General features: G+C 32.7%; 1 protein-coding gene across 2 annotated transcripts in view; it reads right to left on the bottom strand.

The window, feature by feature from the left end:
* The window catches only part of LOC118201281 (uncharacterized), a 66,080-nt gene extending 44,530 nt beyond the window's left edge, over positions 1-21,550 (bottom strand). The window contains exons 1-3 of one of the 2 annotated variants that reach the window (XM_035373349.2): positions 20,941-21,550; positions 9,531-9,564; positions 7,545-7,632 (exon numbers count right to left, since the gene is read on the bottom strand). In XM_035373349.2, the coding sequence (XP_035229240.1) occupies positions 7,545-7,632; positions 9,531-9,564; positions 20,941-21,030 (212 nt within the window). In that variant the 5' untranslated portion in view covers positions 21,031-21,550. Of the gene's footprint in view, positions 1-7,544; positions 7,633-9,530; positions 9,565-10,366; positions 12,291-20,940 lie in introns of those variants that run through there. The other variant, XM_035373348.2, reaches the window with a different exon arrangement.
* Positions 21,551-24,567: the final 3,017 nt, after the last annotated feature.

Raw genomic sequence — 24,567 nt, 5'->3', positions numbered from 1 at the left:
ATGTTATATACAGCCTTTAATGCACCTTGATCATATTTTTCCAAAACTTCCTTGCACCAATCGATACGAGCCTTCTTTTGAGCATTTGTTAGATTATGCAGGATCCTACCATGAACAAATCTTTTTTACAGCCAAATGTTCATGTAATACCTTATTTATGCTTGTCATACTAATACCCAAAGATGCCTCAATCTCATGGTATGTCACATGAAAATTTTGCTTTACCAGTTCCAAGCACAGCATCGACATTTTCTGGCACAACAACCAATTTTGGACAACCCTCATGGAATTCATCCTGCAGTGAATGTCGACCACAACTAAATTCGTTATACCAATTTTTTACAATGCTGTAGGATGGTGCTTTATTGCTGTATAAAGAATTAAGTTCATTGAAGCACTCTTATCTTGATAATCTGCTTTGAAAGTTCTGAAAAATAATAACATGAAAATATTTACGAGTTAATTCCATCTTTTGCCCGAGATGAATTTTCACATTAAAATGACAAAACATTCTGATGGTGAAAAATATGAAACTTTCGATTGGAATTGCCTGGGGTCACCTAGCAATACTTAATGTTGCCAAGGCCAGAAATATAAATAGCAAACTTCGTTTAAGACCAGACACCTTTTGTTTCTGTATACGTTATTTTCAAAATGAATGCCTCCCCCAAGTGGATGCTACAAAGAGATCTAAGGGGACGAATGAAGCTCAAAGTAATACTGGGAGGGGGAGTTGCCGAATTAAATATTGTAGTTTCTACTGATCAGTTTCTACTGATGGTACTCTAACAGTAGTTATGTGCTGCAATTATTTCACGGCCCATTTGAAAGTAGAGGTACCAAATACACTCATGTCCATAAATTAAGGATAATTCGGAGACACGCGGAAATCAAACTCTAAAATAAATATATCACCTGTAAAATCACTACACACATCTTCAAGAAACATATGCAAATTTCAGGAAGTAACCAGATGACACCGATGCTACGTCACAATGACGAGAGTGTAAGAGAGTGATACATAAGGAATACAGGCAAAGAAGTAAAATTGTTCGCAAGTGCTTTATAAGCATTTTAGTGCAATAACCGAATAGTTATGACACAAAGGACACATTTGGATGATTTTTTACGTGGTAGAATTATCCGCCGTCTGGAATGTGTGCGTACCCAACTGGAAGTATCACATGAACTTGGAATTGCCCAGAGTGTCATCTCCAGGCTTTGGCAATGATTCCAAGATGATGGTAATGTGAGTAGACATTACAGCACAAGTCGCCCCAGAGTTACAATGCCAAATAAGGACCAGTATTTGGCAGTTACTGCCAAAAGAAACAAGCGGAGCACAGCCTCAGACCTGTCTCGTCAGCTCTCTTCAGGAATTGGTACGACAATTTCAAGGCAGACTGTGTACAGATGCTTAGGGCAGATTGGTCTATATGCTCGTAGACCTGTCAGACGCGTTCCACTTACTGCAACTCATTGTCACCTACGGTTAGCCTGGAGTAGAGAGCATGCATTGTGGACACCGCAACACTGGGCTTTTGTGATGTTTTCCGACGAGTCCAGGTTTAGCTTGCAGTCTGATTCTTGCCGGACTTTCATATGGAGAGCTCCAGGTACCCGTTACCACCAAGAAAACATCATTGAACAACACTGTTACGGTGGTGCACGAGTGCTCGTTTGGGGTGGAATTATTCTGGGTTCCAGAACTGACCTGCATGTTCAAATTGGAACCATGACAAGCCAAATCTATTGGGACATCATTCTGGAACAACATGTACATTTGTTTCGGAGGGCTATGGGCGCATAATTTGTGTTTATGGATGACAATGCCCATCCTCACCGTGCAAACATCGTAAGCGAATGCCTTCAATCGGAGGATATCACCCATATGGACTGGCCAGCATTCTCACCGGACTTGAATCTAGTAGAGTACACGTGGGACATGCTTGTCCGATGAGTTACAGCCCGTCAACCTCCTCCTACATATCTTCCGGAACTTCGGAGAGCATTGCTTTTTGAGTGGTGTAATATCCTCCCCCCCCCAAGATCATATCAATAATTTGATACTCAGCATGCCTAGGCATTGTACGGATGTCTGGGAGATATACAATGTATTAACAATCATACCAACCATGTAATATTGGTTTTTTGTAAATAGGTTTTTTTTTTTTTTTTTTTTAATTTGCTCCAGGGAGGAAAAATCGCTAATTTTTGTAATAATAACAAACATATATGTGGGAAACGTTATGTCATGATATTCCCTAATCTCCTACTGTATGACGTATGCATTGCGTCAGCATGTGTTTCCCGCCTTCGGGAGAAGACGAGGATTAGCTGGCGAGCGGAGCAGACGTCGCTCTATCGCTCGTATACCATTTTCATTAATTGTAATCCTAATATAATCTATATTTGTAAATAGTAATAAATGTGTGTTATCAACTATGGTCGTTGCCTTTCCCCACATTTTGGGGGCTCGACCGTGCCTTTTGTGCATGCGTTATAATCGAACCCTAGACACCAGCAATCACTAAAGACGTTCAGAAAGCTAACAAAGGCAAGACGTGCCTTTATGACGATTTAATATTCTTCTTCAAGCTAGACGACGTATGTGAATGAAGACGTGCCTTTATGACGATTTAATATTCTTCAACCTGGACGACATATGTGAATGATGTTACATGCTACTTGTCCATTCTTCTGATTTTGGACGTTAAATCGAAATTCGATTTTGGATTACATTGGATTGGCCAAGATATATATTGGATTATAAGGACTGCCCCGAAGTTAGGTAGGCCCAATTTTCCCTAATTCGTTCATAATTTATTAGTATTACGATTTTAAGCTGTGTTTATACTGTTTAATTCTCATTCATACATACCGTATTTCATATTCATATTGTCCTATTTTACTGTTTAAAGAACTATGGCCCTAAAATTAGGTGATATCTCATTGATAGCGAATTCTCTTAAATATGGCACAACACGAGTTATTAAATTATTTAATACTGTGCTCGGATATTCCGATTTTGATCATTCTTCGCGAAAGAGAATGCGAAATTTTGCCGCGTTCCCGGACAGTTTCGATTTGGCAAAACATAAAGAACTTCTATTAAAAGATTTTTCTTTATCAGATTTTATATCAGTGGCGAATTTATTACATTTGGAAGCTTCCACTAATAAAGATGTTTTATGTGAAAAAATTTTTCATGCCCTCACTAATCTGACGGATTTTCACAATTCCCTAGATGTTAGTTTTTTATCCGATGACGATCATTCAATTTCAAACACCGACAGTGGACCGACGCCTGTAGGTCTAAGTTCTTCTGTTCCCCCTTCCCCTCCCTCCACGGCGCCAAGCCCAAAACGCGTTGTTTCTTCTGACGTGGAAGTAATAAATTTGAATTCGAGTCGCTCCGGTGTTTATATGACGGCGAACACCGAGATTCGCGAGATGAGTCATGATTTATGGTTTATTTTGAGAGATCTTTCAAACACTTGCAGAAACTTTTCAGGAAATGATTCCTATTCAGTCCGCGCTTTTTTCAACGATATAGAGGATAATTTCCAATTATTCCCAAATCTTACCGACCAGCAAAAATTAGTTTTTGCGAAACGACTTGTTGTGGGTACTGCTAAAACTTTTTTGTTTTCACAACGGAATCTCAATTCATACGACATGTTTAAGACAGTATTACTTAATGAGTTCTCCGATAAAATTACGTCTATTGAAATTCATAAACAACTCGAAAGAAGAAAAATGCGCTCGAATGAAAGCTCTTTGCAATATTTTATCGCCATGCGCGAAATTGCGAATCGTGGTGACGGTGTTATCGACGAGGCTTCTGTCATTCAGTATACCATTCAAGGAATACCAGGTACCCCATCCGATAAAATTATTCTCTACGGTGCAAAATCATATTCTGAATTCAAGGAAAAGCTACTCACTTATGAATCTGTAGTTACGACTAGACATACAAATATCTCTCATCCATCAAATTTAAAAAAATACGAATAATGGCCCCAGACGTAGTACTGGACGAAAAAATTCAGACCAACAACACGACACGAAATTTAATAATACTGGTCCATCTAAAACTAAACCACAAACTTGTTTTAACTGCGATGAGGTCGGACACCTCTCACGGTCCTGTCCTAATCGTTCTCTTGGCCCAAAGTGTCTAACTTGCGGTCATTTTGGACATAAATCTATGGATTGCTGCCCCACTACATCAAATGAGACTTCCACTCCACCTGCCGAAGTAAATACAGTACAAACCGCTCACGATAATATGTGTAAAACTGTCGTTATACTCAATAGCACAGTTTCTGGATTAATTGACACTGGAAGTGAGGTCACATTACTGAACGAAAACACGTGGATTCAACTTGGTTCCCCACCACTTTCAAATAATTTTGGAGTGTTAACTGGTTTCGGATTCTCGAAAATTCCTATTATTGGCTATTTTCAAACCATTATCAACATTGATAATCAGGACTTTCCGGCTAATATTAGAGTTGTTCCAAATCATTCTATGCAATTTTCTCTTATTGTAGGCTGTGACGTAATTACAAATGCTAAATTAACTATTACACCAGACGGTATATATTTTTCAAAACCTTCCGAGCAATGCTTTGAAACTGCTCCTCAATCTTTCATTTTTGCAATAAATGACGATGTTCCAGCTTTTGATATTGGTTCAAATGTTTCCAAAGAAACTCGTACTGCGGCAGAACGTTTGCTGAATTCTTATATCCCAAATAAAACAAAGACGACAGATATTAAACTTAATATCACTCTATCCGATGATAAACCGATTTTTCACCCTCCTAGACGCCTTCCTTTTGTTGAACGGGAAATTGTTGACAAACAAATAAATGAATGGTTGAAACTTAAAATTATTGAACCTTGTTCATCTCCATATGCCAGTCAAGTTCTCGTGGTGCGTAAAAAAGACGGTACACCCCGTGTTTGCATCGATTATAGGAAACTTAATCGACTTTTAACTAAGGATCATTTTCTTCTTCCTCTTATTGATGACATTTTGGATAAACTTCAAGACGCGCAAATTTTTAGTACTCTTGACCTACGTAACGGCTTTTTTCATGTGCCAGTAGCGGACGAAAGTAAACCATATACAGCTTTTGTAACTCACAATGGACAATTCCAGTTTCTTCGAATGCCATTTGGTCTTTCAAATTGCCCTTCAGTATTCCAGCGCTTTATAAATTATGTTTTTCGTGATTTAATTGTCAAAGGTTATGTTTTACCCTACATGGACGATGTAGTTATTCCCGCCAAAAATGAAAATGAGGCCATTCATCGTCTGAACCAAGTACTCAAAGTTGCTAGTGAATATGGTCTAGAAGTTAATTTTAGTAAATGTCAATTTCTTCACAAAAAAAATAATCAAACAAATTTGGCAGTTATAGACATAATAAACATATTTTGGCAGTTATAGACTCGTTTACTAAATTCGTGTGGCTTTATCCGACAAAGTCTACAGACGCAGATGAAGTTATCAGTCGGCTGGAATCTCAAAGATCAGTCTTCGGAAATCCTTCACGGATTATCTCTGATCGAGGCCCTGCATTCAAATCCACTGCATTTGCAAACTATTGTGACACACAGAGAATAAAGCACGTTCTTATTACAGCTGGCCTCCCACGATCAAACGGTCAAGTTGAGCGTTTGAACTCCATTATTATTGCTGTCCTTTCTAAACTCTCCATAACCAACCCTGAGCAATGGTACCGCCATGTTCCCGCCATGCAACAAATTATTAATTCAACTTTTCAACATAGCATCAATTCTACTCCCTTTGAACTTCTCTTTGGGACTAAAATGAAATCGCAAAACGACATAAACATCGCTGCTCTAATCGACGAAGAGATCAAATCTGCATTCATTCAGCAACGTGACGATCTCCGTAAGGACGCAAAACAGCAAATCTCTAAAGTGCAAGACGAAAATCGCCGTACTTATAATTTGCGACGAAAACAGGCACAAAAATTTCAACTTCATGACCTCGTGGCTATCAAACGAACTCAGTTTGGCCCTGGTCTAAAACTCAAACAGAAATTTCTCGGACCTTATAAAGTCACCAGGCTCAAACAAAATGACACATATGATGTGAAAAAGTGTGCATTTTTCGACGGACCATCCAAAACATCTACTTGTGCTGAATACATGAAACCCTGGTCCAACAATATTGAACGTATCACTTGATTTTTATTCAACTGTCAGCATTATAGGTCCTCCTGTGTTTGGACAGATGACACCTGAGAACTTTCTAATAATTTTTTCCTCATATCAACTTTTTAATTCATTTTGTCATACTAATGTTCTTTTTATTTTTAGTTAACTGCTGTGGTGTGTTTAATCTTTTTTTTTTTGCTTCATTTGTGTAAGTATACTCAGCTTTGTATCTACAGATTATTTTTTCCATACCTATGTTACTATATTATAATAATTTTTTTTTTTAATTTCATGATATACTATGTTGCTTCAGGCGAGGTCGCCTGTCCGGTCATGATGGCCGAATGTGGGAAACGTTATGTCATGATATTCCCTAATCTCCTACTGTATGACGTATGCATTGCGTCAGCATGTGTTTCCCGCCTTCGGGAGAAGACGAGGATTAGCTGGCGAGCGGAGCAGACGTCGCTCTATCGCTCGTATACCATTTTCATTAATTGTAATCCTAATATAATCTATATTTGTAAATAGTAATAAATGTGTGTTATCAACTATGGTCGTTGCCTTTCCCCACATATAGCATCTTTTTTTGCTCTTTACCTTTGGTTTAATAAATAAGATTTACAAATAAGTCAAATTTGTTTTGCTTCTAACTCTTCCTTTGCCTGATTTTGCATTATCCTTAATTTATGGACATGAGTGTATATAAATATACACACTCTGCATTATTAATTGTCATTATTCAGAAGCAAAACATCTGAATGCAAATTATACAGCTCATTTTATCATGTCAGCAGAGAAGTGTGTAAAACCAGAGGTAATTCTTTGAATGATAAATTATTTGGGAAAGTGCTGTAAATAATAAAGTAGATGTGCCAATGCCAAACTCTAAAATCGGAACTTTTTCAGTAATAAAAATAATTTTAAACAGTGAAATATTTAATCCAGTAATTCAGAATTTCTGATTGGATTTAACACAATGCTTGAAATCAGTTCTACTATATATGATCAACATAGATTCTAACTTGTATTCTGTAATGAAATCTATTTTGAAAAAAGTTTAAATAATGTCTACTAAAAATAATTATAATTTACTCATTAATAGATTTGAATGACATTCAATACTTAATATAGTTTTCACTCTAGATAAAATACATAATTTAATTATTTTTACAGAATATATGCAAAACTCAACAAACAGATTACTCTTCAAATTAACTGAAATTAAAGTGTGTATTCTGCATTACACTTTTCAGCATAAATGGCCAGCAGAAAATATTTCTTTATTATAATTCAAAATGTACAAGATTAAATTAATAATTCCAAGAGAAACAAATATAACATACTTAGTAGAATCTGGAATGTACAATACGGTAAAATTTGGACTGGTACAAGATTCTTTGAAGTCTCTCTTCTTTCTTAAATGTTTTATATCTGGAAAAAATAAATTTATAAACATAGAGTATTTATACTACCTATTATTCAGACAGTATATGCTACATTTAATAACTTTAACATTTGAAAATTAATGGAAAACTGATGCAAAGATGAGAAGAAAAAATAAAGACCCAAAATTATTTTAAATTACTTTTGGACATAACCTGTTATAAATATAATTTTAAGTCCTAAATCTAATTACCTTAAATTTCTTCATATGTTTAAGGTTTCAAAATTTTTACAAATACAAAGAAGATATACAAATCTGCTATGAGTAAACCTAAACTCAAAATCACTTTGATGATCTTAAAAAAAAAAATTACAAGTTCACAAATCAAATGAAATTTCTCATCACTAATCTGATATTCAGGGCATTCACCCAATATGCGATCTACCTTACTTAATTATGTAGTTACTTAAGGTGGGCACCACTAAAACTGTTTTCAGACATTTTCTTTTGTCATTTTATTCAAATTTGCATGTCAGATTTATTATTATCTAATAGTAATAGTTTTTTTAATTTTGAAAAATGCTTATTTCTTTTGCTGTGAAGAAATAAGAAAATGTCGGTGTGTAAATAAAAAGGTGAAATAGTTTTTTTTTAAATTAGATTAGCTAGTTTAAATGTTTCAATGAATTAATATTAATATAACTAAAAGTGAGCCCCTATATGTTATGGATATAGATTATATGAAGAATTTTGTGTGAATAAAGCAGATAAGAGATAAGACAAAATACACCCGATTTTGGACTGCTACATTTAGTTGCTTCAAAACCTATTTACAACCAATTTGTTGTAAGTAGAGTATTTACAAAAAAGAGAGAGAATGAATTTAAGAGAGATAAACACTGTTGCCACTTGTTTTGCTTCTTTACTCTTATTTCTTTATTTTATATTTATTTTCTTGTAATCTTATTTCTCTTCGTAATGTAAACGTGAAATTTATTTAAGAGTAAATTGATAGCAAAGATTTAAAGACAGCATTTTAAAAACTCTTCGTGAATTTAATGGAAAAATTGCATGTAAATCAAACGATAAGGATAAAAATTTCTTTTACAAACAAAATAATCTGAAAAAGAGATGGCACCATCTACTATAAAACTGGTTAACTAATTAATGAAATTCAGTAGATCGCTAGTTGGGATAATGCCATAGTTTTTAACAGCATTTTGTAACAATCGTACTGCTGATAAGCATAACAAACCAAATCGATAAAATCACTGTCTTATATATAGTTTTTATCAGCTTTTTATAATAACTATTATTTAACACCCTAAGTATGGCCTTTTTTTAAAAAAAAAATATATTATATGATGTATGCAGGTAGTAAAATTTCAAACTCTCTTTTCTTCATTCAAAATATAATAAAATAGTGATATTTAATTTCATAACATGGAGATTACAGTCTATATTTCCCCGTTTTATTAAAATAGAAATTAAATGTTTATAATCTGATATTTTCCCATTTATATTACAATCCATTACAAAGAAAGAAAAAAAAAAAAAAAAAAGAATGCAAAGACAAATAACACATTTTTTTAAAAATTATTTCAAAGTTGAGCTTTAAGTTTATTCAACAAGGATTTAATTTCATGAATATGCACTAGTAGATACTATTTTTGTTTAAAAAAAAGAAACAAAAGATGCTTTCCATATGTTTTAATTTTTTAAATTTCTGGACTTTACACACATATTCTAAAAGAGAGATAATAAAATAATTACGTAAACATGCACAAGTAGAGATTATGGCTCTGAAAATGCTAGGAAGATATCTTGAGATTATTTCCATAAGAAATGAAATTATTAAAAATGCATGCTGTGTTACAATTTTTAAATCAAATCTAAAATTCAATTCATTAAAAGCTATAAAATGAAAATTTAAGTGATTATTTACTTGACTCATATTCGGGACATGGCACAGCTTCTACCTGAAAGAGGAGGGAGAACATCACATTGATTTTGCACAGTACAATTTAAAAAGGAAATAAATAATTTAATGCAAGTACATAACAGACACCACACAACACTTAAAAAGATCATAATTTTGATCTGCATAAACAGATGATCCTGATAATCAAAATGTATACAGTCAAAAGTCGTTAATCCGGACACTCATAATCCGGAATGATCTATAACCCCGACCTCAAAGCTACAAACTTTCTGCGCATGCATCAATGCATAATGTGTTCACGCATGCACGTAATACTTTTACGCATACGCATAATACGTTTGCGCATGCACGTTTAATGTATAACGGACGGTATAAGCTAAGCTAAAATTATCTATTTCAGTTAATGTTTCAGATTGCGTTATTCCTTAATCTTCAAAATCCTTATTATTTTTTGCAGACTGTTAGAGCAATTTTATAAAAGTAAGCTTGAACTTTCGATTATGTCAAATAGAATTTCCGATGCTGGAGCATCAAAGCATTGACTGTATTATAATGAAACTAACATTACAGTTACTATACAGGGTGTCCCCTAAATGTTGCGACAAACTTCTGGAGAAGGTAGGACACATCATAAGAATTAAGAATTGCATAGGAACCCATGCCCGGAAATGTCAGGGATAAGTGGCAGCAGAGGTAGAAGATGGGAAAGGAAACAAGAGAGTGATTAATTTGAAACATTTATTCAACATGAATACAAATGGTACATGACAGCTTGAATGTTACAACAGATGCTCAAAGTTTGCACCAACAGATGCCAAACATGCCTAAAACCAACTCACCATTGATTGCTGGACATGTTCAAACATGCCAGGAGTTTCTTTGATTGCAGCAGCTACACAGACAAGTCTTGCCACGAGATTCATTTCAGACACAACAGGATGGTGATACATGACACTTTTGATAGCTCCCCACAAAAAGAAATAAAGGCTCGATAAATCCGGCGAGCGTGGGAACCAGGGAACTGATCCACCACGTCCAATCCATTGATGCGGGAATGATCTGTTCAAATGGCTATGAACATCCAGTCGAAAATGAGCAGGCTTCCCATCATCTTGAAACCACATGTTGCGCCTCACATTTGGTGAAACATCATCAAGCAAGGGGGAAGAACCTGCTCCAAAAAGATCAGATAAGACAGAAGCATTCTCGATAAACGCGTGCAGCGGCTTGCCCATTACCCTCAGCTATTCCATACACTAAGTGCATGTCTGCAAGCTTTACGTTCGCTCCTTATGATTCCACTCTTTAATCCTTATGATGTGCCCTACCTCCCCCAGAAGTCTGTCACAACATTTATGGGACACCCTGTATATAATTGCTAGCATTATTATGACATATTACATTTTGACATTATTATATAACATAACTACTTTTAAATAACACAGTAATAAACTTCATAACAAAAACAGCAAAACTACACTAGATTTCAGTATTTGATCACTTTTACTGATATTGAAAGATAAATTTAAAATCATTCATCAATCAGACTATTAGAAATAGATTGAACTATTTAATACAAATGAATTTTTTGAATAACTTGGTCAATCTTCAGATTATGGTAACTTGGCGATTTTTTGGCGACCAACCCTGCTACAGCAACCTGCTAGTTTTTTTTTTTTTTTTTTTTGGATGCCATTTTGTTTTAACGAAGTAAAGGCACGTTTTTTTTTTTTTTTTTTTTTTTTTTTTTTTCCCCCGCAACATTTTTTTTTCAACAATCTGCTAGCCAAATTACACTTATGCTAGAACTTTTATGGAACAAAAGTGCTTAATCATGACGAAGATTAGGTGCAAAATTGGGAGAAAGTGCAGAATCGCCCACTGCTTACCGCATTTTTAAGAATAGCACATACACGGTATCCATGTACACTTTGCCCTATTTTCACTTAAAAAAACATCCCAGAATTGCACAAAAATGGCATTGCGCACACTCTTGACTTTATCCATGTACACTGCTAAAGTCCTAGCTAGTAACCTTTATCGCCTTGCCAAAATGTCACCAAACTACCTGTTACCATATTCCAAAGATTAGCCAATAACTTTATATAATGAATTTCGGAAGCAATGCATGAGAAAAAATTTTCTAAATTAATCTCTGCCTTACAGTACAAAGTCTTTAATCTGGACGTCCATAATCCGGAATGATCTATAATCCGGATCTCAAAGCTACAAACTTTCTGTTACGCATGCCCATATGCATTTATGCATGTGCGTTTAATGTATGACAAATGGTATAAGCTACGCTAAAATTATCTATTTCAGTTAATGTTGCAGATTGCGCTGTTCCTTAATCTTCTAATTGGATCCGGCTTATTATTTTTTGCAGACTGTTAGAGCAATTTTATAAAAAGTAAGCTTGAACTTTTGATTATGTCAAAAAGAGTTTCCGATTCTGGAGCTGCCAAAGGATCTACAAAGCGAAAGCATGTTTCGATGTCCATCAAACAAAACGTGGAATTGCTGCAAAAAACGAATAAAGGCATGAAGAAAGTGACAGAGAGATTAGTGAAAACAAAAAAAATTTTGATTGACAAGTTAGTCGGTATTCTCGGCACAGCAATTTCAGGACCTAACAGCGGAACTTTGTAAATGAACAAGAAATTATGTCTGTTTATAGATTAAAAAGAAAGTATTAGCACATAAAACAAAGCAACTTAAACAACTTACATTGAAAGAAATGTTTAATAAAGTAAACAAATAAATATTAAGCCTTTTTTTTTTTTTTTTTGTAAATTTTGATACCCTTTAGATCACAATTGCTCTTTATTTCATAATCTCCGGTTTCATATTTTTAATTTTATAATTTCTGCATGCCATCTTACCAGATTTAAATTGATGATCTATAATCCGGAATCGTCAAAGTCTCGACGAGTCCAGATTAAAGACTTTGTACTGTATAACAATTTCTTCATGTTCTGTCATATTTATTATCAATAAAACTGTAATAGGCATACATTCCTTTTACTGTTTTTTAACAAAAAATAAATTATTTTGATGATCATTATGCAATTCAGCAATGCTTTAAAGTGAAGCTTAGTTTCATCCATATTTAATAATTAAAGGTAAATACTTCTTAAGCTGCATGATCATTCTCTATCTTCCTTCCCTTTATAAATTTGTATAAACAATATTGTTTCATTCCATATTCCACTATGTTCAAAAAAATATTCAGTATTTTACCCTAATATAGTTCTGCTAATATGTTCAATTACATATCTTCATACTCATGGGCGCAGCGCAGATGCAATCAAATCTTTTCATTTCATCGGAGCTAGGGGGTGCAAATGATCTTAGATCGTGAAAACGAAACTATAATATGACCATGAATTCGTCAGTGGTAGAATAGATAAAATTGCTGAATACAAGTAATTCAATTTGAAAGTGAATTAATTGGTTAGCTGCATGAGTGTTTTTGTAGGTTTTTTTCCCCCCTCAGGTATTATAAATTGAATACGAGCCAGTTTACTTCAGAAAATTCTAGCACTCATATGCTTTGCCAGTCAATTAAACGAGCAAATAAATAATGGAACTGGAATGCGTGAATTTAAACAGATTGTTGAAATATGGGAGATAGAAATAAAAACACTTCTGAACATTTTTTATTTGGTCTTTTTTTTATTACAACGTTTTGTCGATCTCCAGTTTTTCCGTTTTCCAGAAATTACACCAGAGTTCTCCCTTACCATCAAAAATTTTTCAAATTATAAAAATCACGAAAGCACTATGCTTTTTTGGTAAATTCTTCCACTGGCATCTTTAGCATAGCCACAGGATGTAATAACAACAAAGAAAATGCCAGTAAATAATTGCTGGAAAATCTTTCTTCCAGTGATAGTATTAACCCTGCAGTGCTCGCGTGGCGTATTGTTACGTTAAAGGACGCCAGGTATATTTTCGCAGTACTAACATATATTTTTATTCAACTCAAATTTATGAATGCAAAGGCATTATTGAAATAACACACATAATATTTGTGGTATCATATTACAAATGCAAATAACAAAACTTCAGTTTACGATGAGACTTAATTTTATTCAACTTAACTCAAATACAAATGAAAAATACAAGTAAAATTGTCTTATTTAGTTAGTTGCAAAAACTAGCAATCAACGCATATTTGCCGAGCGTTTTCTAAACATAAAAATGTTTACAACTGCAGTATTTGTACTTGGTGTACCTGTTCTTGGAACAGCCACATTCATGACATCTCTGCCTTTTAGTAGTTCAAGGCTCCATTGTAAGCTGAACTGTACCCTCATCTGGGAAAATGCCCTGAATATCCTGCTTGAGGTTTCTAGGTAATGATGAACATTGAGAACGTCTACGCAAGGAATCATAAGCTACCCAAAAGTTTTAAAAACTCACTGCGCCGGGTGCTGATTGATAAGTTATTTGAGCACGATATATTATTTGAGCATTTATAACTGCTACATTCATCATACTATAAAATATGACCAAAGGGCATCTGTTCGTTTTCCTGGCGACATTGTAAGTGCTACACAACTGGTCAACAGTATAAACTCCTGATTTAGTTGCATTATAAAAGATTATCATTTGGGCTTGTTTTTTCACATGATTCATCAATTACATCATCATGATGCATAGTGGAGAGAATCAGAACCAACTTGTTTCCCTTAGTTACATAAGACATTAGAGTCATTCTGAAACCCAAACAATGATGTTACTACTTCCCGATTCTTTGCATGTGTAAACTCTGGATAAATTTCACTCTTATTCTTTCTCATAGTCCCAACCAAAGTAAGATTATTTTGAAGCAAAAAAATTGCTATTGTCAAACCTCAATCAATATGAAAGGAACCTAAATCATTTTTCAGACATTATTAGATGGCATAACTCAACACCCATTTTATCAGAGGACCATATATCCTTGGTATTTGCATGATTGTCCTTTCTAGAAGCACAAATGTGTAATACGCCTAGAAACGCTTTTATTTCAATGATGTCGGTCAAATGGTCATCCCTTTCCCGAGAATAATTTTCCTGTACTGTGGGAATCTTTTCATTTGTGAACTTAACTGTATTAAATAGCATGCCATTGTCAAAAAATTATGCCCCACATTGCTCCGGCTTTCGAGCATTTTTTGCGACACCTTTCACCCCTGGTAAATGAGCGACTGTCTATTATATGACTATCGAACTATTATGTTGTCAAGTGCGTATATTTTTTATTTTTAGGTGGGCAAACTTTTGATCATTTTTATGATTTATTCCGGCCTTGGAAATAATTATCGGCAATATAATCATTACTCGCTATCATTGGAGTTTTTCTTGCTCGATGTCTGTGTTTTCGTCTCTTGTTTCCACTCTATCTTCTTCTGCATCACTATAATCATCAAACTCATCACCTGATTCATATTCTTTCATCAGCACATGTAGTACTATTTTTCTGTTACGTTCATATGCCCTATTGAATTTTTTCTGAGAAGTCATCTTGAATCTAAAGGTAAGAAAATAAATAATCAAAAAAATGTTACCCATAAAAATTATAAATACCAAAAGAAATACATTCTTTTTACATTAAAAATTAAATATATTCACAAAAAATTTCCTTCAGCTATTTCTAAACTAAAAAAAACACTACTAGGGACAGCTGTTGATAATATAACTTAAAAATACTAGAATACATAAATTTTAAAATACTTACTTTTAGAATCAAAAATGATCGCATGGCGTCTCCTAGGCTCCAGCGGTGCACATCAGCATATAACCTCTTCCTCTCAGCACTAAAATAAAAATAGCGTTGTTTCGATGATTTCTACTTATTTGTGTATACTTGACAGAAAGGTAGACGGCAGCATAAGGTTGCTCAAGCATTCGTTTATAAAACAATTAAAAAAGAAACATCTCTGGTGTCTGTAGGACACCGCACGAGCAGTGCAGGGTTAAGGAATCCAGATAAGGGATAATTAGAGACCTTTTCCAGAATTCATCGGTTGTAGATGCTAGAGGATTTGAGTGATGTTTTCGTGGTTTTACAATTCTTTGTGCTTGTAATTCATTGCCAATGCTCTCAGCCATAGCACTTGCAAAAAAACAGAATTTCCTGGCATAAAACATAAAACATCTGTTGCTCAATGATGTTCTTTTACAAGATTAAAATTCTGTTTATGTGGTCTACACATAGTATCATACTTAAGTTTTTGGACCGTAAAATATTAGCCACAGGTTCTAGCGGAGCTAAATATTTTGCAACTAGTCCTACACAAATGATAAATTCAGATTTTGTCGCAGCACAATGTAATTGGAAAGCAGTTTTCCTGGTAGATGCATTACCGGTTGATCTTTACAATATGGTAACTGGTAGTTTGGCGACATTTTGAAGGCGATATAGGTTACTACCTGGGACTTTGGTAATAATGTGAGCAGTACTCAATTCCGATTACGTATTATTTTGTGTGAGGGAAATGAGAGATCATGGGATATGTCATGTGATATTAATGGACGAATTATGGTTCTTTAATCGGAAAAGGGGGGAAATCGGGAAAAAATCTGGAAATTTTGTATTTGGTTTTATTCTGTGTTGTGTGAAACAGTGTTCGTGAATTTTTGGATCCCATGGCCGTAACTAAAGTGAATTCGAAATGGGTATTTATGTATGTATTAGTTTAATGTATGTGCTCATTTATATTTTAAGTAGTGTTTTTGAATTTAATTATATTTTAATTAAATGATAGTTATTTTGTGAATTTTATGTTTGTAGGAATTTGGTATACGTTTTAGTTGAAGTAAACGTGCATGGAAATAATTTAAATATCTGACACTAAGTATTTGTAATGGTTGCGGTATGAATTCGTTGGTGACGTTTATAATATAATAGATGATTTAGAGGTAAAAGTTTTTGGATATTTTATATGTGGAAATGTTCATATTTGGAAAGGGTAAATACTTTTTCGCGATCAGGTAATTTCATATATGTTCTTTTTATCGGGTTTAAAGATTGAGAAAATTGTCATGTATTTTCGTGAAATTTTTCTAATTTATGAGAAAAAAAGCAGTGTACATGGATATAGTGAAGAGTGTGCGCAATGCCATTTTTGTGCAATTCTGGGATGTTTTTTTAAGTAAAAATAAGTCGACGTGTACATGGTTTAGTGATATTTTAATTAAATGATAGTTATTTTGTGAATTTTATGTTTGTAGGAATTTGGTATACGTTTAAGTTGAAGTAAACATGCATGGAAATAATTTAAATATTTGATACTAAGTATTTGTAATGTTTGCGGTATGAATTCGTTGGTGGCGTTTATAATATAATAGGTAATTTATAGGTAAAACGTTTTCGAAATTTTATTTATTTTATACGTGGAAATGTTCATATTTGGAAAGGGTATATACTTTTTCGCGATCAGGTAATTTCATATATGTTCTTTTTACCGGGTTTGAAGATTCAGAAAATTGTCATGTATTTTCGTGAAATTTTTCTAATTTATGAGAAAAAAGCAGTGTACATGGATATAGTGAAGAGTGTGCGCAATGCCATTTTTGTGTAATTCTGGGATGTTTTTTTAAGTAAAAATAAGTCGGCGTGTACATGGTTTACGTGTATGTGTTATTTTGAAAAACGCGTAAGGAGTATGGTATTGTGCACTTTTTCCCAATTTTGCAGTGAATATTTGTCATGATTAAGCAGTTTTGTTAGATAAAATTTCTAGCATAAGTGTAATTCGGCTAGTAGATTGTTGGAAGAAGTGTTCAACAGATAAAAAGAAAAGAAACATGTCTTTACTTCGTGAAGAATGGCAGCGGGAAAAAAAAAATAGAGGGTTGCTGTAGGAGAGTTGGTCGCCAAATTTTCGCCAAAAAAACGCCAAGTTACCATAATGTAAAGATCAACCGCATTACCTTCTTTTGATAGTTTTTCCAGGCCATCTACTATATTTATAAAATGATCGTTAGATACACTACAATATTTCCGAGACCAGTATGTCAAATAAGTTTGGAATGTTTACTATATATCTTCTTCGTAGAACAGTTTCATGAAAAAAGTTTATCACATTCTTTATAGTAGCAATAGTATTTCTGATTTCCAATATGCAGTTGAAATCATTCACAACTAAATTTAGTTTGTGACTGGCACAATGGAAAAACAAGACTTAGTCAAAATTTAAAAAAAAAAAAAAAAAAGAGTTGCATTCGTTTAAGTGGTGCAAGTTCACCTCACTGGCTATGGCCCTGCCCTGTGTTATATTTAAAGAAATTAAATAATAAAGAATCTGCAGAAAAATATGCATGTTTCTTGCACTGTGATAAAACAACGGTACCTAGAGCCATCAAATTTTGAATAATGTACGTCTCCACTCCAATATAGGCATCTGAAAGCCTGAATTTACAATTTGTTTTATTATCTATTTCATATTTTGTAAAGCATTTATGAGTTTTTGATTAAGAAACTAAACGATTTCAAAGTAAGCAAAGGCAGCACTGTATTGGGGGGAGAAATCCCCAGCGTGCGAGACTGTGTATCGGAAATTCTAAAGATATGCTCTTTTTAAATTATTTTGTGATATTGCTGTTAAATTGAATTTTATTTAAGTGAAAAGGAATAATATTTAATAAATAAAGGTAACACACAAAACATAAAAAAAAAAAAGCCCTGTTGGGCGTAATATAAAATCTGAAAGCTTTCAGATTTTCTTTTTAAAGTTTCTTTCTATCTTTTTTTTTTTTTTTTTTTTTTTTTTTTTAAATAGTAATAACTGCTTATTTCAGATTAAAATTTCACAAAATCTTCAAATAAAAGAAAAAAAAAAATTAATTAATCACATTTATTCATTCTGACCTCCTTAAACAGGGAAAGAATGCAATCATATATTATACTGCTATCTTGTATGAATGGATAAAAGGAATTAAACCTGAACTAATTAATTTTATTCAATCTTTCTCCCTTAAAAGGAGGTACACAACAATGAATTTTTAATACTTCAGACTTATAAGAATGGATATGAAAGAGAAAGTAAATTTTAAATGCAGATCATATGACAAATGGAATGCATTTTCATGTGATAAACAGGATGCATGTGATAAAGAGTCAATCAAATCAGAACATGCAACAAACAGGATGTATTTATTCTATTAAGAAAAATATGAAATATAATCATACCCATAAAAGCAATGTGAAAGAAAGAGTGGCAGAGGATGAGTCAGAAAATGAACTTAAGGAGTATATACTAAACAAAAAACAAAAATGCAAATATTTGAAAAAGAAACATTCACTGTTACTCTCAATTCCTAAACACTTCAAATGTATTTTCCATTGATGTCGTATGGTAATCAAATTGTATGAGACATTTGCTACAGTGTTTCCTTAACTGAATGTATATTAACATTATTATGTATATTAACATTAACAGGCTGTTCTGAAGCATAATTCTTGGTGTATTGTCTCAATATACAAATTTTAAGCTATGTTTTGCATTCAGAGGTGAATTAAGCACCTTTAAATGTCAATACAAATTTATCATGTATGCAAAAGATTTACAATATAAAAAAATAACTACTTTAAAAATTTTCTGCAACAATCATAAGTAATATTTAGCCAAAATCATTATATTCCACTGAAAGTTTATGATGGAAAAAGAAGATACTGGCTCACCTTATGACAAATTTTACACAAGCTGCAATGACCTGTTTCATTTTTACCTTCCCAATAGAAAACAGAATAATATATTTGTTCTGCTAGTGCACTATGCATATTTTTAGCACTTTTTAATTTTTTGATTTCATCGTTCAATTGAATTTAAAATATGCACCATCCTTATAGCATCTTTTGCTTTCTTCTGAAATGCTATTTAATTATTTGTATCAATAATTACTCCAGTGTATTGCCATTGCTCGCTATGAAATCATTTAGTTTCTTAATCAAAAACTCGTGAATGCTTTTTCCTGGATTTACAAAATATGAAAAAGATAATAAATTATTTATATTAATTAATTAATTATTTGTATAAATAATTAAACAGTTAATGGAAGAAAATTAAATAGTAAATGGAAATAATTAACTGCAAATGGAGATTTAAACTTATCCCCAAAGAACTGGAATTCAGTAAGTTAAAACTGACATTTATACATTATTTGACAATCCTATTTTCAGAACCTACCATTTGAAAATATGCATGGATTGTACACTCAAAATATAATTTAGAAGTTACTTCGCAGTTTAGGTTTGAAAACAGTTGTATGGCATTAATTTATTAGGTTTTATGTAACAATAAAGAAATTCCAAATAGAAATATTGTAAAACAGCATTGACTAGAAATAACTTCAACAATATCGCACATATTTTAGTTAACTGTTCACTTTTATTAACTGGGATATTTTTTTAAGGGTTCAAAGAGAAATGAAATATTTTTTTAGAATTGATAAAACTAATTAAAGCTTTATAAAAGACACAATTTTTCAAAATGAACAAAAATAAAGTGTAATGCTGTTTTGAAGAAATTTAATGAACAGGTTTTTAAAAGACACTTTTTATAATACAATTTTATTATATCATACTCTGCAAGATATAGGATTTGGACTCCAAAATTTTTAATAGTTTCCAGAATATTTTGATTTTGAAAAATAAGATCAAGAATTACCCCAGGTATCTTATATAATGAAAGAGAAACCTTTTATGCTTTACCTGCAATGACACAAGCATCTTTAAATCTCCTGTGCTAACCTTTCGAGACACAACATTCATCTCTAAAATTTTTCTATTTATAATAATCATAATTTATGTTTAATCTTAATAATCACATAATTTCACATTTCTTGTCTTCAAGAAACATCAAAGACTTATTCTAGCAGTACATGGCAGGACTTTCGAGTATAAGTATATTGCAACATGCATATGACATGCACCCACATGCAAAAACAATCCATTTGCGATATCTTGCACACTTTAAGACATTTTCAGCCTGACATGGGATCTGATAATCATATACCATGAATATATACATATATATGTATACTAGGACTTTTTAGATGTTCTTTAGATATTGGAAACTATAACACGTTCATCCATGAAAAATTCAGTATCGCATTCTTTGAATTAATAAAATAAAAAAATTTACTTATGCTAAATATGAAATTTATTTTTAATACATAAAATAAATACAACACAGTTAGCCTAAAATGAACATCCAAAATTACATCTTATTCATCCACACATACATTATTTCATTTCATTCATTAGAATAATTTTCACTTTCCTATTGACATAACTAATGCATGAAATTTTAAAACAACAAATTATTTAACACAGTTGGCAGTATATAATCTTAAAAAATAGAAGAAGTATGAAACAATAATTATTTTCTAATAAAAAAAAATCACTTTCATTTATACTTACATCTGTAGGTATCATAACATACAATGTAGAGACGGAAATATAAATTACATATGCATAATTCAGCAAACGGCCTGTTTTTAAATGCATCATGGTAACATTTTCGTCAGCACATGGAAGAAATTTTCTATGTAAACAATAACATCGCTTCTTCTACCCTGGCTATAGTGTATAGACTATTTCTAGTACACTATATCCTCACCTATGTACGCCTATTTTAGGCCCATTCGATATAGATTATTCATTTATGATAAAATTCATGTTTCCAAGTTTTTCCATACACATTGCGACTTCCATTCTCAATGCCTATGCATAACTTATATGACATTTGGTCTCCATTCTTTGCTGTCTCACGCTTATTCACAAAGCCTACAGACCGTTTCTGCTGCTGTTTGCTCCGATTGGTTAAAACAGGAAACGTAGGGTTACAGAATCTAGTGCTTGGCGACTTTTGGTTCATCGCCTTTACAATTTGCATGTAAGCGTCGTACGTAATTCACCGGAGAAACCGCAGCTCAGCGGTAACGAGCGCGGGAAAATTTCTCAGCCTTCTAAGGTCGCCGGTTGTATCCCCGCTCGTAGCTGTCATAAACTCTTCTCTACACTGATTAATTATTATTTTAACTTTATTGAATGACTTTGTTATTATTTGTCTTTTCGCCTTCGGGTGCGGTGTTAAAAATTAAGCGCCTTTATTTTTTCTATTTTTGTTTAATGTTAATTTTTCTTATTTTTATTTACTGGTTTGTACTCTTTGTAGTAGGTACCAGTAGCGAGATTATTATCCAAGATCCCGAAAAGCGTTTCAATAGAAATAGCATATAATGGAATAAAATATAATTTTAGTTATACTTACTCATAATTTAGGTAAAACGAATAGGTAGGTATCCGACGTCCTTAAACGTTTACTGAATGTTTTCATTTGGTTAATTTTTTATATTCCTTTATTTGTATAATTTAATGTGTTATGGAAATTTACACAATAGACTCTAACAGAAATGACGAAAAAGTGCATATGCTATCTCCATGTAAACACCTTTTTCTTGTAAAACAATTACGTACTTTTAAAAGTTTAAATTCAAATACAAATAAACTACTAATAAGATTAGTAGGTTATTTAAAATATATTCCACAGAATTCTTCTAAGCTTTCATTCATAAACTAAAAAAATATCGAATGAAATAAACGCTGTTTTCTTTTGTTCGGCGTTAATTACCACGCCTACAGGGCGATAAATCGCCATTTCAAATATGAACGCCAAGCAGATGTTTCCTCCAATGAGAGCAGCCCATACAGAAATGGTCTGTAGGCTTTGTGAATATGCCTGTCTCACGTCTTCTGCTGAAGTCGTCAGTTCCGGTTTCCTGTCACCCCATTCCTCGCCTCTGCCCCAACTATTTATTTCTTTAATTCAACTCCGGCGCTTAGCTCCCTTTGTATTCTTTACTGAGTATTTTTTTATTTAGATTGTACATGTTTCTAAGATACTGCTCTAAAAAATTATCGGGACGCATTTTCGTTCTTTATCGTCACGCATTGGTAAAGCTGGTAGGCATAAGCATTTAAGTTTAATTACTATTTAAAAATTTAATCATGAAGATTAATTACAATTCCATATTTTGCAAGATAATAAATGCTTCCCAATTAACAAATTAAAATGTTATCAAGCTTATGCAACATTTACTAATTTGTAAATGGCAACATTTAACATTAGTAACTTGCGAATGGCAACAGTGTGGCTATATGTAAAAAAATCTAAAAAATAGTAGAGTTTTAATATTGTATTGATGTGTAATACATAGTATTTTGGGCTTATGAATAGTTTTAAACAGTTAAAAGTGCAAACTCTTTATTTTATAGCTTGGATTACTAATGCTTGAAAAGTTATTATTAGTTTTCATTTTGGATAAAATCCATTCCGGCGCTAAAGTGCAGAATCGCCCACTTATTTGTTTAGCGGTTTTTATAACAGTAAGAATTGAATTTTTGTCAATTTTCTTTGACCTTTTTAACCCGCAAGCGCGCGATTAAACAAACCTTTCTCAAAGCGCACATATTTCCATAAGTCGTTGAGGTCCAGTGTAGTCGTGTCTTAGGTAGACCTCTTTATATTTCCGAAGTTTTTTCGTTGGGACTTTATTTGGAGTCCTGATTTTGATGCGATCGGGTCTTTTAGACCCAGCGCGCCTATTCGTGTTACTATTTCATAGTTGATTTGTGATAGTATAGAAAGTGGCAAAAATGTCATGTTATTTACTATACAATGAAGAATGTTGCAAAAAGTAATCAGAGGTATCAACTGACGAAGAATGTATTGAAGAAAATGAGGATGGAAGTGATCATGAGTTTTTAATTCACGATTCTGAAAACGAGTGTGAGAAAGTCAAAGTTTTTGTAGGGAAAAAATTATCGGAAGCAAAAAAAAGTAAATAAAAAATCCATTGTTTGTCCAGCAAAAATGTACAAAAAAAAAAAAAATGCGTTTCGCCGAATGTGAAAAATATTTGTGTTTGGAACACACGAAAACACTTTCTTCAATGTGCACATTTGTTGTTGCATTTTCATCTGCGTTTGTTGTGCTAATAAAGAAAATAAGAATTGACACAGAGTAAAGAGTAACGATACAGTACTATTTTTTACCCCATGCTAATAAATAATTAGATTTTCTATTCCTTTAAGAAATTTTGTTTCATAAAAGCATTTGGAGAAATTAAAAATTTTAACTTGCATTTTTTAAAATTTTATCATAAAATTTATTAACTACATAAATGTCACAATTTTTCTGAATATTCACATCATTTTCTTCAAAAAACAAGAACTGGGTCGATGTGCACATGGATACCAAGTATGCGCAATTCGTATAAATATGCCAAGCATGGGCGATTCTGCACTTTTCCCCATTCCGGAATAAAACTGTTGCCTAGTTGTGCCGCATACCATCTCTCATATTGCAAAAGTGTAATCTTTTCCAAAGTAACACATATAAGAACAATATTTTACTATTTTTATAATACTTTTTGCAATAGGTTTACTAACCTTTATGATATTCATATATAGTAGTTATATAACTTTCCTACAAATTTTATCTTCCAAATGTGCACTATCACTTGCATCAAAAATTAAATGTCAAGATAAAAAAAAATTCTGCAACTTGCCGTCGTCTATATTAGTATTAGCCCATTAAATTTATTTATGGACCTTTTATTTTTTGGACAACACAACAGAACATAAGTGTTTTATACATAGCATATAAAAGAAATGAATTCGTTTTAGAGCGGAAATTTCCGTATTTTGTTTTTGTAGTTCTGGGTCAAAGCATATTTAAAATTAAAATTTGAATCTTTACAAAAAAAAAATTCAACTACAATTTCATCCTTTTTAATACCCATATGTAAACACAGTGGATCTGTATATGCATTTATCAGAAACTAGATGTTTAATTTTCAATTTTACTAAGTTATAATGACAGCATTAGATCCATTATTACTTGTAATGTTGAGAATTACACAAAACACTAGCATACATTTTAATATAGTCAATCTAAGCCCCTCCCCATTTTGTCCGAACTAATAACAGCCTAATCAATTACTTTTGTGGACTATTTCCTAAAAGTGCTGATAAAGTTAGATA

The sequence above is a fragment of the Stegodyphus dumicola genome, chromosome 1 (assembly GCF_044657685.1).
Source record: "Stegodyphus dumicola isolate Sdum_Otavi_A_Nest chromosome 1, ASM4465768v1".
In the NCBI taxonomy this organism is placed as follows: domain Eukaryota; kingdom Metazoa; phylum Arthropoda; class Arachnida; order Araneae; family Eresidae; genus Stegodyphus; species Stegodyphus dumicola.
The sequence above is the reverse complement of the archived record's forward strand: the minus strand, read 5'-3'. Positions and strand labels throughout refer to the sequence as shown.